Genomic DNA, 13,479 nt, shown 5'->3' on the forward strand with positions numbered 1-13,479 from the left:
TTAGCAATCTTCCTGCTTCAGCCTCCTAAGTAGTGTGAAGGCTCTTACAGATGGGCACTCCTAAAACAGAAATGTGCCTCTCCATTAGGAAATTTTACTTCAGTCTTGTCTTAAATTTGCTTTTACTTTATTTGTCCAAATTTCCCAATACCTTTTGGGTACTAGTTACCTGGTGCTGTATTATATGAAGTAAATAGGTTAATATGGCTAGTCACTACCCAAGAATAAATTCAAAGCCCATCTCACATATAGATAAAGCACAAAGGTGATGGTGGAAAAGAAAATGCTTTGGGGCACTAGGGATTACAACTGATTCTGGTGGCAGGGAGGCTTCAGATGTCCTAGAAGGCAGAAAGGGAGGAGGAAGGCTATTGTAGCCCAAGGGGAACAGCTTGACTTAAAAGCATAGGGAATGGTACCAGTTGGTCCTACCATAGGTGTCTTCTTCTGTTTTTCTTTATAGGTACAGGGAAACTAACAAAGAAGTTGGAAAAGTGGGGTAAGAGATAGAAAGAACTCAGTGAAAAGGAAAGACTATGTCTGGGACACAGTTTAATGAAGGATGAAGTGGGAGAGTCAGGCATGGTGCCAGCTTTGTCATTTTGATCACAATAGTTGAGTTATGTTTGTACAGAACTGAAATGTGACTGGGTGTGGTGGCACATGTCTTTAACCTCAGCACCTGAAAGGCAGACAAATCCATGTGTGTTCCAAGCCAGGTAGGGCTGCACATAGTTGAGACCTGTTTCAAAACAACGAAAACATTGGGACTATGAGAGAGGATCAGGCTGGAGTGCCACATGTGGACAGGAGCTGCTGAGGGAGCGGCTGGAGCTGAAGTGCTTGTGTTTGTGTTTCAGATGGTGACCCTCTTTCAGATGTGGGTTGTTCCCCTCTATTTCACAGTGAAGCTGCATTGGTGGAGGTTCTTGGTGATCTGGGTCTTCTTCTCTGCTGTCACAGCCTTTGTCACCTTCCGAGCCACACGGAAGCCTCTGGTACAGACAACCCCAAGGTGAGAATTCAGGAGAGAAGAACCTGGCTTGCTTTCTTCTTTGTTTTTTAAGATTTAATTTAAAAAATTTGATGTGTTTGGGGTGTTTTGTCTGTGACTATGTAAGTGTGCCGGCTGCATGCATATACTGCCCACAGAGGCCCGAAGAGGGCACTAGATCCCCTGCAACTGGAGTTACAGACTTGTGAACTGTGATGCGGGACCCAAAATTGGGTCTCCTACAAAGGCAGCAGATGCTCTTAATCTTTGAACCTTCTCTCCAGCCCCCAAACCTGGGTTTCTTGAAGCGAATGTGCTGGAAAGCATGAGAGGAAGGTGACTTCAGAACGAAAACCAAAGCCTCTTTTTTTTTTTTTTTTTTTTTTTTTTTTGGTCTGCCAGACTGAGTTGGTGCAGGGCCTCTCTAAGACAAGCTGACTGGGACCCACGCCCCCTAGATTCACAGGTTCAGAATACCAGAGATTTCCCAGTCCTCCACTTAATAGTCTGCATCGAGATATTCATATGTGTGCTTCATATGACCTGTGAGTGTCACTGAGAGTGACAATGGTGGTCCAGACGCCTCTCCCTGGTACCTCCTAGGCCACGAGAGTAGGCGTAGGATCTAATGTCAGATGGATATGCAATTGGAGTACTTGGTATTGTAACTTGTGAACAGTTAGAGCTCACCTTTCCTAGCCTGGAATTTTTCATCCCTAAACATGTGATAAATGCTCAACTTCATATAAAGTGATTTCCCAAAATAAAAGCACGCTATCACATGAGAGAGACCATGTGCTGGGCATGGTGATATAGGCCTGAGCCTAAAGAGACATGATTGTGAATTTGAGGTCAGCCTTAGGCTGCAATGAACCAGTTGAAGGACAGCTTGGGTTACATATAGTGCTGTTTGATCCCCAGAACACAAATACAGGTAGGAGAGACCCACTCCATAACGTTGCCCTCTGACCTCTACATATGTGCCACACATGTACATGAAGTTACCAATGGCAAATACTATTAATGTCTAGCTAAAAATGACTGAAATATTATTAGTAATTATCATATAATAGTAAATCACACTGGTGGTAGGTGCTTCTTAGTTTTATACATGACCTCATTTACTCGTGTAACTTTAATGAATATATTACAAGAAATAGACTTTATACAACTTACCACACTACACCACAGCACAGTGAGAAAGTTTGCTTTTCCCGTTTGTGCAAAGAAGTGAACTTATTTCGGAAATATAATTGATTTGACTTGTTTGAGTTCATTCATTCAGCTAAAAGCTTACTAACCCAAGATTAATGTTAGAAGACCATTAGAAGAGCAATAATAAAACTTCAGTCTTTTCTACTGTCTCTTTCCTTGCGGTACTCCAAGATGGCCGAGGCCTTTCCCTAGCCTGAGAAGTCTGGTTAACCACAGCAGGGAAGCACAGGCTAGAGCCTGTGTCCATCCTTGTGTCTAGCAGACATGCAGTGAGACAGCTCTCAGGAAGAAAGAAAACTGGCCTAGTTATCTAAGCAAATTATAAACCGCTCATTTGTTATCTTAGGATGGTTAATGACAGTCTGAGTTAGGGTCTCTGTTGCTGTAATGAAACACCCTAACCAAAGCAACTTGGGGAAGAAAGGGTTTATTTGGGTTACACCTCCACATCATTGTTCATCATCAAAGGAAAACAGGACAGGAACTCAAACAGGAGCTGGTGCAGAGGCCATGGAGGAGTGCTGCGTACTGGTCTGTTCCCTGTGGCTTACTCAGCCTGCTTTCTTACAGAACCTAGAACTACCTGCCCAGGAATAGACCCATAGACAGCGTGGTCTCTCTCCCTTTTAATCACTACTTAAGAAAATGCCAGTCCCTTACAGGCTTGCCTTCATCTGATCTTATGGAGGCATTTTCTCAATTGAGGTCCCTATATCAGTTTGATATAATGCCAGCCAGCTCAGTGATTCCTGGGGTCAGGGTTCACTTGCAGCAGTTATAGAGGTTTGGTTCTTACAGAGACTCATCTCTCCTTCCTGACTCCATCTGGAGCTCACCACTCAGATTCCATATTGCTCCTCATTGAGCCTCGGGGTACATGGCTTACCCTCAACGATGTGAAAAGCCCTACTCTGCCCCACCAACACAAAGCACACACCTTTGTAGTTTCAGAGGTACTGTTTGAGTGCCTTCCTCATTTCTCCTATACAGAAATTATGTCATTTCAGAAGCAGATTCATGAGGCGTTTCTGGTATTATTTCCATGTGGATAGGAGCAAAGCTGTATTCAGACAAACCAGACCCAGGCACAAAGTCTGTAGCCAGTGCTGTCTCTGTGCTGACAAGAACAGCAAACCTTTCAATGTTCTGAAGATTTTTAGTGTTTTACTTCCTTACCTAACTTAAATTTACAAGGACAATTTGCTTTGGTCAGCTGTGCCTTATTTGCTTGAGACTAAACCTTGTTTTTAGAGGTTTTTGTTTTGGTTTTTTGTTTGTTTGGTTTTGGCCCAGGTCTAGGAAGATACAAAGCATTCTTGGGATATGATGATTCAGGGGCATTTCTACAATTGAAGGTGCTAACACCTTTGACAGTAACGGAAGTTGCTCAACAAATCCTGAACATTGAACTTGATGCCCCATGGTTGTGAAAAGTAGGGTTTCTGTGAGTGAGTGAGTGAGTTAGTCAGTGGCTCTGAGGTCACCGTTCTGTACCAGCTATACTGACTTTTTATTTCCTTCCTCCAGGTTGGTTTATAAATGGTTCCTGCTAATCTATAAAATCAGCTATGCCACTGGCATTGTTGGCTATATGGCTGTCATGTTTACCCTCTTTGGTCTTAACTTATTATTCAAGTGAGTACCCTTTGCTTTTACATTTTTCATGAATTTGGAGAGGATGGCTAGAAGTCCTGGGTACTAAGAAAGAGAACATGGTACCAAGTGGCAGCCCCCTATGCTGTTTTGCTGGCAGAAAACATGAAATGTCTGAATAGCAACAAAGGCAAGAGTCCCAAATCAATGTTAGTATTGCACAACAGTTGGTATTAAGTGGAAAAGTATAATAAGAGTAAGTGTGAAAACCAATTTCCCATAATTCCGTCCCCTAAGAATTCGTTTGTTAATGCCGCTTCCCCTGCAGGATTAAACCAGAAGACGCAATGGACTTTGGCATTTCCCTCCTCTTCTATGGCCTCTACTATGGAGTTCTCGAGCGGGACTTTGCAGAAATGTGTGCAGACTATATGGCCTCAACCATAGGGGTAAGCTCACTTCTGCTTTATTGTTTGTTTTTATCTTATTTTATTTTGAGATAAGGTCTTGCTGTGTATGTAGCTCTGACTGGCTCCTTGGACTCAGACTCTTGAGTACTAGGATTATGTTTATACCACTATACCCTGTTATCTGTGCTCCTAACATGGCCTCCTTCTTATCTCCAAGATGTTCAGACTAGCATCAGATTCGTGACGTAAGGCACTATGAGCTGAGCCACATAAAACTTTGAGTCAACATAGGAAAGAAACAATTTACTGAGTCGAAAGTTAACATTCACTTAACAAATGCTTTTTAATGTGTGCCTGGGCCCTGTGCTGTATGCCAGACTTACAAAAGTACCTGAAAATAAAACACGTATCCTGAGGAACTATTAGTAGTTCATTCTGCTGGTGAAGAGGTAGTTATTTTACTCAGTGGAGTAGCCACTTGGGAACTTTTCCAAGGGTTGGTGACCCATACTTATGCAAATAACACTAATTAAACTCAGTGGGTCCTGCACATAAAATCTGAATATAAAAATAAAGTAAGCCCTTCCCTAAATAACTCCACTCACCAATAAGGTAAATATTAAAGTATCATGAGGAAGGTAAGGTGCATGATGCCTTGCACACAATGGTACTGACTTTGGGGAATGCCAAGGGAACGGGTGGAGAGGGTGATCAGGAGGGAGTGCACCTTGGTGAAGGCAAATGGAGAGGGAATGGGAGGGGGCAGGGTAAAGGGATAACATCTCAAATGTAAATACAGAGTATCTAATAAAAAATGAGAAAAAAATAAGTTAAAAAAATGACTTTTAAGTTGACTTTGACAGGAGTAAGTAATGAAACATGTACTGAACAGAGGAGATAGCACCATCAGAGTTCTGTCAGCCAGACTTAGTGTGGGCAGGGTTTTCTCTCTGTGTGTGTGTGTGTGTGTGTGTGTGTGTGTGTGTGTGTGTGTGTGTGTGTGTTGCACACCAGGGGACAACCCTGAATGTTGTTCCTTGGTTGTTCCATCTTTTGAGCAGGGTCAGTCCTTGGCCTGGACTTGCCGATTTGACCAGCAGGGATCCTTCTCTACCATCCCAGTATGAAGATTATGAGTGTGTCTCACATCTGTTTTTGTGTGTAGTGAATATACCCTGTGGGGTGTGTGTGTGTGTACGCGCACACGCATGCGAGTGGATGCAGAGACAGAGGTCAATGTGAGGTGTCTTCCCTTATCGTTTCACATTCTATTTATTCTTTTTGTTACTATTGGCATTGTTGTTTAAGACGGGGTCTCTCTATTATATAGCTCTGGCTGTCCTGAAACTTGATACTGTAGTTTCCTTCCTTCTCTTTTTGTATATGTGTATCTGTGTGTGTGCACGTGTAAGCATATGCCTTTGGAAGCCAGAGGATGACCCTGAATGTCTTTCTCAGGGACCATTCACCTTGGTTTTTGAGACAGTCTCTCATTAGCCTCTCTAGGCTGGCCTTAAACTCAGAGAGCCATCTGATTTTGTATCTCAGGTGCATTATATTTCTTAATTATTATTGCCTGTGTGGATGATGTGTGGATGTAGGTGTACATGTGCCATGGCACTCATGCAGACCAGAGAACAAGTCTGTGGGGCTGCTCTCTCCTTTGCTCTGTCCCTGGGATCTAATTCAGATCGTTGTGCTTCCTTAGCAAGAGCTTTACCTCTGAGCCATCTTGACTGTCCTCCACTTTTTTTTTTTTTTTTAATGAGCTTGTAGGAGTCTTAGATACACTCTTGCACTCTTGCTCCTTTTATTTATTTTATGTATACGAGTACACTGTATCTGTTTTCAGACACACCAGAAGAGGGCATCAGATCCCATTACAGATGGTTGTGAGCCACCATGTGGTTGCTGGGAATTGAACTCGGGCCCTCTGGAAGAGCAGTCAGATGGTTTTGTTTTAATGTGTATGTTTTGTCTGTGTGTATGTGTATCACGTGCATGCCTGATGCCTGCAGAGGTCAGAGGACTGTCAGATCCCTGAAACTAGAGTTATGGGTAATTGTGAGCTACCTGTCAGTGTTGGGAACTGAACCCAGGTCCTTTGCAAGAGCAACCAATACTCTTAACTGCTGAGCCTCTCTCCAGCCGGTTTGCTTTTTGATAAATATATTTATTATTCATATATATATATATGTTCATATGTATGTATGTATGTATGTATGTATGTATGTATGTATGTATGTATGTCTATGAATCTGATCAATGCTTTGAGAAAATCTGGATTTCCAGCCTTCTTGCATTCATCAGCCAACTCATTCTCTCATTTGTTCAAGTAAATTATCTAGTAAACTTTTACAGGATAAGCAGATACCTCTTTACAAGAAAACAGTTACCTACTTGTAGTAAACCCCTAGTGTTTTGGAGGGTGGCGGTGGTAAAGCACACAAGACTCCCTCAGCCCTTCCCTGGCAGTCACCATTCCTAGTCTGTCTGTAAGTTCCACTTCATAGCACTTTCTGAGAGGAGGCCTGAGTGGTTTTGTGTTCACTTGGAGTAAAATCCCCAAGGTTCTTTCGTTTGCTAGAACTACTCTCCTTTTAAAAATCATTACTTTTTTATTCTTGTTTTCGTGTGTGTGGGTGTTTTGCATGAGTATATGACTATGTACCACACACATGCCTAGTGACCTCAGGCTAGAAGAATGCGCTGGATTCCCAGGAACCGTAGTCAGAAGGCTGTGACCCAGCATATGCTGGAAATCAAGCTTCAAGTCTCTAGAAGAGCAGCCAGTCTTATAAACCACTGACCCACCACTACAGCTCCAGTTTTCTTCCTTTTCAAGGCTAAGTAATATTCTGTTGTATTGTACACATGTTCAGCCTCAGTCAGTTTTTAATTCTCAATACATTCTAAGGTTGCAGCCTCTGTCTATAAGAGAATTATAGTTGATTTTATAAGTATGTCTCCAGTTGGACCTCAGAGCCTGAAACTTCACTCATTTTATCTCCTGTGGATAATGCTTTGATCTGAGAGCCATATGGCTAATTGATTGTAGGGTTCTTAGAAATAAACTAGGTTTTATAATTGTATTAACAAGCATTCTCAGTTCCTCTCCACTGGGCTACATTAGTTCCGAACAATTTTCTTCCACTTTTGTGAAGATGTCTGCAGTCTGAACTAAAGTAACTTGTGTGAAGGGACCATGGATGGAGACTGTGTTTTCCATAGGGTCATTTTGAAGTCATAAGCTTGTGACAGCCAGTCACATGGTAGTTTGTACTTGTGCTAGAAGTCATGCTGGGGTAGAAAGATTGTGAAATGCTTTGTGGTACTTCTGTCTCTGAGGGAAGCTCCTAGGGAAGCTCTTTGGTGCACTGAGACACTGACACCTGACACTGAGGAAGCCCCTAACTCAGACTTACCTCCCAGCTCCCCACATTTCCTGGCAACACCACATAGGAATGTGGACTGTCTTCACTGCTGAAATAGTGAGGGAACTGGGGTTGGACTGTTTGCAGATCCTAACCTTCTTTCTGTTGTCCATTTTTTATTTTTATTTTGTGGGATGGTGGTGTTCTGCCTGCAGGTATGTCTTTGTACCATGCGCATGCCTAGCTGGTCTTGAACTCAGAGACTTGTCGCGCCTGCTCCTGAGTGCTGTGGGCTGTGTGCCAGGCTGGCCCCGCCTGCTCTCAGTGAGCTGTGTGCCATCGTGCAGGTTACTCTTCCTCCTCTCTGCGCTCACTTTCTATGTATTTTTGAAGCATTATTAATTTATCATGGTGTTTTTGAAACAGGATCTCACTATGTAGTCTTGTCTGGCCTGGAACTCCATTTATACAGCTTGAATTCCTGTGATCCTCCTGCTTCTGCCCTCCAGTGGCTAGGATTAGGTATGCTCAAGTACAGTTAGAATCATTTCTATTTTAAACAAAAGTCCTTTTCTTAGCCACGTTCTCTCTGGCTACTGGCCTGTTTCTCCTCACAGTAGACTCCTGTTCACATAGATTACTGTCACTCACTCACTTATGTACGTGGGTTTTTTTTTTTTTTTTTTGTTTGTTTTGTTTTTTTTTTTTTGTGGTGGGGGCAAGTTTTATGTATATGTGTATGTAATAGTCCTAGCTGTCCTGGAACTTGCTTTGTAGACCAGGCTAGCCTTGAACTCACAGAGCTCTGCCTGCCTCTGTCTCCCCAGTGCTGGGATTAAAGACATGTGCCACCATGCATGGCTATTTATTTATTTATGGCTGTATCTTTAGCATGTTCTAACCTGTTTGTGCCCTTCTGGAAACTTAGACTCATCACTAAGAGCACGGGTGTTGTAGAAGTCCCTCAGCAGGTGTCAGCACAGTTGACTTAAGACTTCCTTCCTTAGAAAGCTTCCCCAGAGTGTCTTCTGTGTGAAGACTGGGCTGGAGAGGAAGCGCCTATGGATTCAGAAAGACCTGAGGAAACTGTGGTGCTAAATATTGTTAACTCGACAGGAGCTAGAATCACCTAACCTTTGTGTGTGTGTGTGTGTGTGTGTGTGTGTGTGTGTGTGTAGAGAGAGAGAGAGAGAGAGAGAGAGAGAGAGAGAGTGAGAGAGAGAGAGACAGACAGACAGACAGACAGACAGACAGACAGCGCTTCTAGATCATATTAACTGAGGTGGGAAGATTCATTGTAACTGTGGGTGGCATTGTCACCCGGGGTAGGGTCCTAGACTAGGGAAAAAGGAGGAAATGAGCTGAGTGCCAGCATTCAACTCTCTGCTTCCTGACTGCACATGCACTGTGACTACCGCCCTTATCCTCCCCGGCAGACAGACTCTCACAGCTTTCCTGCCTTCCCTCCCGCTCTCATCCTCTAGTTCTACAGTGAGTCGGGCATGCCTACCAAGCACCTGTCAGACAGCGTGTGTGCTGTGTGTGGGCAGCAGATCTTTGTGGATGTCAATGAAGAGGGCATCATCGAGAACACATACAGGCTTTCCTGCAATCACGTGTATCCTGCCTTGTGCTAATCTCTCCTGAGCTCACACTCCAGTCATGGTGGGAAGAGGGCGGTGGTGACTGTGGTGTGTTTTCCATGTAGCTGAGCCACAACACTTTCCTTGACCTTTCCAGACTGGCGCTGTCCTCAGTAAAAGGTACTTATGACCTGCCAGGTCATGGGAAGCCCACAGCTGCAGCTAGTGAGGCTGCTCAAGCTGACACATGTCACAAGAGAAGGAGACCCTCTAATGGAATGGTTGAGTGAGTCAAACCCCTGCTGAGAGGAGCAGCAGTCATTTGGTCTTGTATTTACTAAGCTCCCATCTATGCCACATTGGGAATTGGGAATTATCTCTGTCTTGACTCCTACCAACCATGTAAATAAGGATCACTGTCCTCACCCCCTGTGAGGAAGCACTAGAGAAAAGGAGCCTGCCCCAGGTCACACAGCTGTAGGAAGGAATGGCACAATCTGAACCTTGATCTAACGCTGAAGCTCTGGTACCTGGAGATCAGGATGAGGCTAAAGTGCCAGTCTGGACTTCAGTCACTTCCCTTGACCAGTGTTGCTCAGATTCCATGAATTCTGTATCCGAGGCTGGTGCATCGTGGGAAAGAAGCAGACATGTCCCTACTGCAAGGAGAAGGTGGACCTGAAGAGGATGTTCAGCAACCCGTATCCTTTGGGTGCACTTGTTGAGAGTGGGCAGTGGGAAGAAAGCACCGTTGCTTCCAGCTTTCAGTTTGGTTTCTGTTCTGGGGAAGTGACATGAGGCAGTCCAAAGCCTCACCTTCCTATCCTAAGTGGCTAGTGGAAGCAGCCACTGCTGCTTGTCATTGTTTGCTTCCTATCAGCGTCACCTGTGTCATCTCACTTGATTCGATAAGAACTTAGAGGCTGAGCAATGTCCTCAGTTCTTTCCCTGGAAGTGACACCTCACCCATGCTGTGCAGCTAGAGGCCACCTTCACCGGTGCAGGCAGGGCCTGAGGAGCAGGCACCTTTCTCCGTTCACTTCTAGTGAAGGACCTGTTTTACTTGGTGCTGAGCTTCCTACCCAGCCATGTCTCTAGCCTCACATTCACTTCCTGTGTGTCCAAGGATCCAGCTCTGTTTCAGCTCCTGTCCCAGCTGCCCTCTGTGTTTTCTGGTTTCCAGTTCCTTTGCTGTATTCACCAGTAGGACTTTATTCAGTTCAGAGGACATTATGTTAGTAGTACACTGTCATAGTCTCTGATCAAGAAACTCTGGCCTTTCCCATTCTAGATTTCCTACATGGTGGTCCCAGAAGACTTAGGTTCACCTGGCTTTGCTGGGTTTCCAGCTGCCCTTAGCTTCCAGAGACCCAGGCCATGCTGATATTTTTGATGCCTTTAGAGGAGTGCACTACCCATTTCAACAGCTTCTCCATGAACTTCACTCCCAGTAGGCTTTGCAGGCATTCTCTCTCTTCAGATCCCTCCCTTTCCCTCATTTAGATGTAAAGGGAAAGGAAACTCCACAAAAGACCTTTTGGCCTCAGTAGGGCCTGCTTCAAGTCTCTGTCAGGGGTGGGCTCCTTATGAACAATCTGTTTGTTCCTTTTCTCTCTGACTCTGTCCTGTTCTGTGACATTATTCCTGGGAAGATATGAAGAAACATTTATTTACCCCAGATAAGGAACCAGTGACAGACCATCCAAGTCCAACTTAGTGAAACAGTGGGTTTTATTGGTGTTACTGATTGGTGAGGAGTTAATTATAGGGGCAGAAATGACTCAAAGATAGATCACTGCACCACCAAAAGATACCATAGACAGTGGCAGCGGAAAGTCACAAACTTAGAACTCCCTGCAGGGCGCTCACCTGGCCTGAGCTCCTTCTGGGCAGTTCAGCTGGTCTTATAGTTTCCAGGCAGCTCAACTCAACTCAGAGTCTGTGAGAAAACTCATCAGCAGTTTTCACTGCTGATATACTTTTGAGGAAAGAGTGACCTAGTATATTTGGTTGGTTTCAGGGACTTCCCAAAGCTTTTGAATTGTTTACTTTCTGGACTTAAGTTTCCATGCTGGATGGGATGTTTTACCTCTAGAATAGTTTAATTTTTAACAAGCTTCCTGCCAATGTATGAAAGGTAATTGGTATACAATGTGTCAATGGATTCAACCTTTTTGATGGAGAAAATCTTAAGTTTTATACATTACAAGAACCTTCGGCAGGCCAGGAATATAGCTAGATCAGTGGCAAAGTACTTAAGTAACCAGTAGGAGACTACTGGTTAGCTGGGATAGGGGTTGCACCACACCTTTAATCCCAGGACTTGGGAAGCAGAGGCAGGTATATCTCTGAGTTTGAGCCAGGCTGGTCCCCAAAGTGACTTCCAGGATAGCCTTAACTATACAAAAAAACCCTGTCTGGAAAAAAAAAAAAGAGTGGGTGGGGGTCATGTGTCCTATCCCAGCCTCTCTGTCTCAGGTTTGTCTCTAGAGTGTCATGTCAGGCTGTTTTGTCATTTCTGAGAAGGTGGTACATCTGTTTTACCTCTCCACTTACGTCTGTCTCCAGTCCCCTCTGCTCTCTTTGATTTTCTGGGTTCAGTCTTTCATTCCAACCTAAAGAGCTGAAGAGAATCTGGGTAGCTTTATTTTTACTGGGATATGGAGCACCTTAAAACTCTGGGCAGACCCAAGGAAGGCCTTCCTACCACGCTGGATAAGCCTAACAGTTATTATATATTGAGTGTGATCCTTAACGTTCTAACAGCTGGGAAAGGCCTCATGTCATGTATGGGCAGCTGCTAGACTGGCTTCGATACTTGGTAGCCTGGCAGCCTGTCATCATTGGCCTGGTACAAGGCATCAGCTACATCCTGGGCCTGGAATAATCAGAAATCACATCATTGGAGAACCCACCCCACCCACCATGGACCTCAGGGCACTCTCCTTGCTGCCCACAAAGACTTGGGTGGAAAAGACTCAAAGGCACTTGGGCCATTCAGGACCTCCCCAGCTGTGTCTGGGTTGGAGGGGAATGATGGAGAACCAGCCAATGGGGCTGTCAGCAGTGGGGGCTTTTTAAAAGAAAATTATTTTGATGAATATATTTAAATTTTTTTATTGTGGAGCATAGGAATTGTCCCCTACCCCTGGGCCTTACCTTGCTTGAACAGGGTAGGGCAAAGCTGCGGTATTACTGGTTGGGAGGAGTCTACTCACCTCTGACTGAGAGCACTGGTGGGTTTTCAGGAGGCTGAGTGCTTCAGCCTACCCTTTCCCTTCCCTTCCCTTCCCTTCCCTCTGCAAGGCTCAAGCCTGGTTTGCACTCAGTGTAGAAGAGCTCAGACTGGTGCCAGATTAGCACTGAGTGGTAAGGGTCTTCATCATAAGATAGGGGTTATATATGACTCTGTTGTCTGTCTGTCTGCAAACTAAAGGCTGCGTGTGGCAAAATCAATGACTTTTCCAACTAGGGAGGCCCTGTGGCCTCAACATTCACTGACATGTTTTGGTACAACTAGAAATATGAGCAGCATGGATAACCTGCCCCTGAGCAAAGCTGTTACCAGGCAGGGTATAAAAGTAATCTGTACATCACTGGGCTGTGGAAGCTGCTTTGGCAGCAGTGAATGTTGCAGCTTGTGCAAGTACACCCTTCAATTTGGAAGTGTTGACATGTGCCAAAGGCCACTCTGCACATCACTTCCTTCCCGAAAGCCTATGACTGTGTGTGTTTCTTCATGCACATAGCAGACAGACTGATGGATCTGTTTTTCTGCCAGTCATCAGTGTGCCCTTGAAGCTAAGTGGGGATTCCCAGCCCAGGAAACATCCCTATGTGGTCTTGGTCATTTGTGGGCTTTTCCCAGGCCTGATGTCAAGAATGGCGAGTGCATAGGAAGAACGAGGCCAGAATAAACATGGGCTCTGAGAAGGGGCTTCTGGGCAGGCCGAACTGTATGTAGTCCTGGAAGTATGAAGAAAGTGGGAGGGCATTCTGGGTCAGCAGCACTGGGTTTCTAGGGAAATTTGGCCTGGCCCATTTGAAGGCAACAAGAACCAAACAGGACCTTGTCATCAAATCTGAATAAAGCTCCACGAGCTGGGCTGGAATGCTGGACATCCATTTGCTTTTCTTTATGCCACCTCTTTCCCGTGTTCTTTGGGGTCTCTTGGCTTCTTCTATCCCAACCGAGAGCTGGGACCTGGAGTCACCGGAACTACCTTCCCTCCCCTCCCCTTCCAGACTGAATGGCACCCCACCCTACTACCCCCTACTACTCAGCCTGTTCTCTTACTCAGCTGTGGCTT

At 44.8% G+C, this 13,479-nt stretch overlaps 1 protein-coding gene across 3 annotated transcripts in view; it reads left to right on the plus strand.

Annotated features, from left to right (window-relative positions):
* RNF121 (ring finger protein 121) overlaps positions 1-13,298 on the plus strand; it is a 52,328-nt gene extending 39,030 nt beyond the window's left edge. The window contains exons 4-9 of one of the 3 annotated variants that reach the window (XM_080912601.1): positions 861-1,015; positions 3,737-3,844; positions 4,131-4,251; positions 9,071-9,204; positions 9,769-9,870; positions 11,936-13,298. In XM_080912601.1, coding sequence (XP_080768727.1) covers positions 861-1,015; positions 3,737-3,844; positions 4,131-4,251; positions 9,071-9,204; positions 9,769-9,870; positions 11,936-12,056 — 741 coding nt within the window. In that variant the 3' untranslated portion in view covers positions 12,057-13,298. The remainder of the gene's footprint in view (positions 1-860; positions 1,016-3,736; positions 3,845-4,130; positions 4,252-9,070; positions 9,205-9,768; positions 9,871-11,935) is intronic. The other 2 variants (XM_080912600.1, XM_080912602.1) reach the window with 2 other exon arrangements.
* Positions 13,299-13,479: the final 181 nt, after the last annotated feature.

This window comes from Micromys minutus (genome assembly GCF_963924665.1).
Source record: "Micromys minutus genome assembly, chromosome: 2".
Taxonomy (NCBI): Eukaryota; Metazoa; Chordata; class Mammalia; order Rodentia; family Muridae; genus Micromys; species Micromys minutus.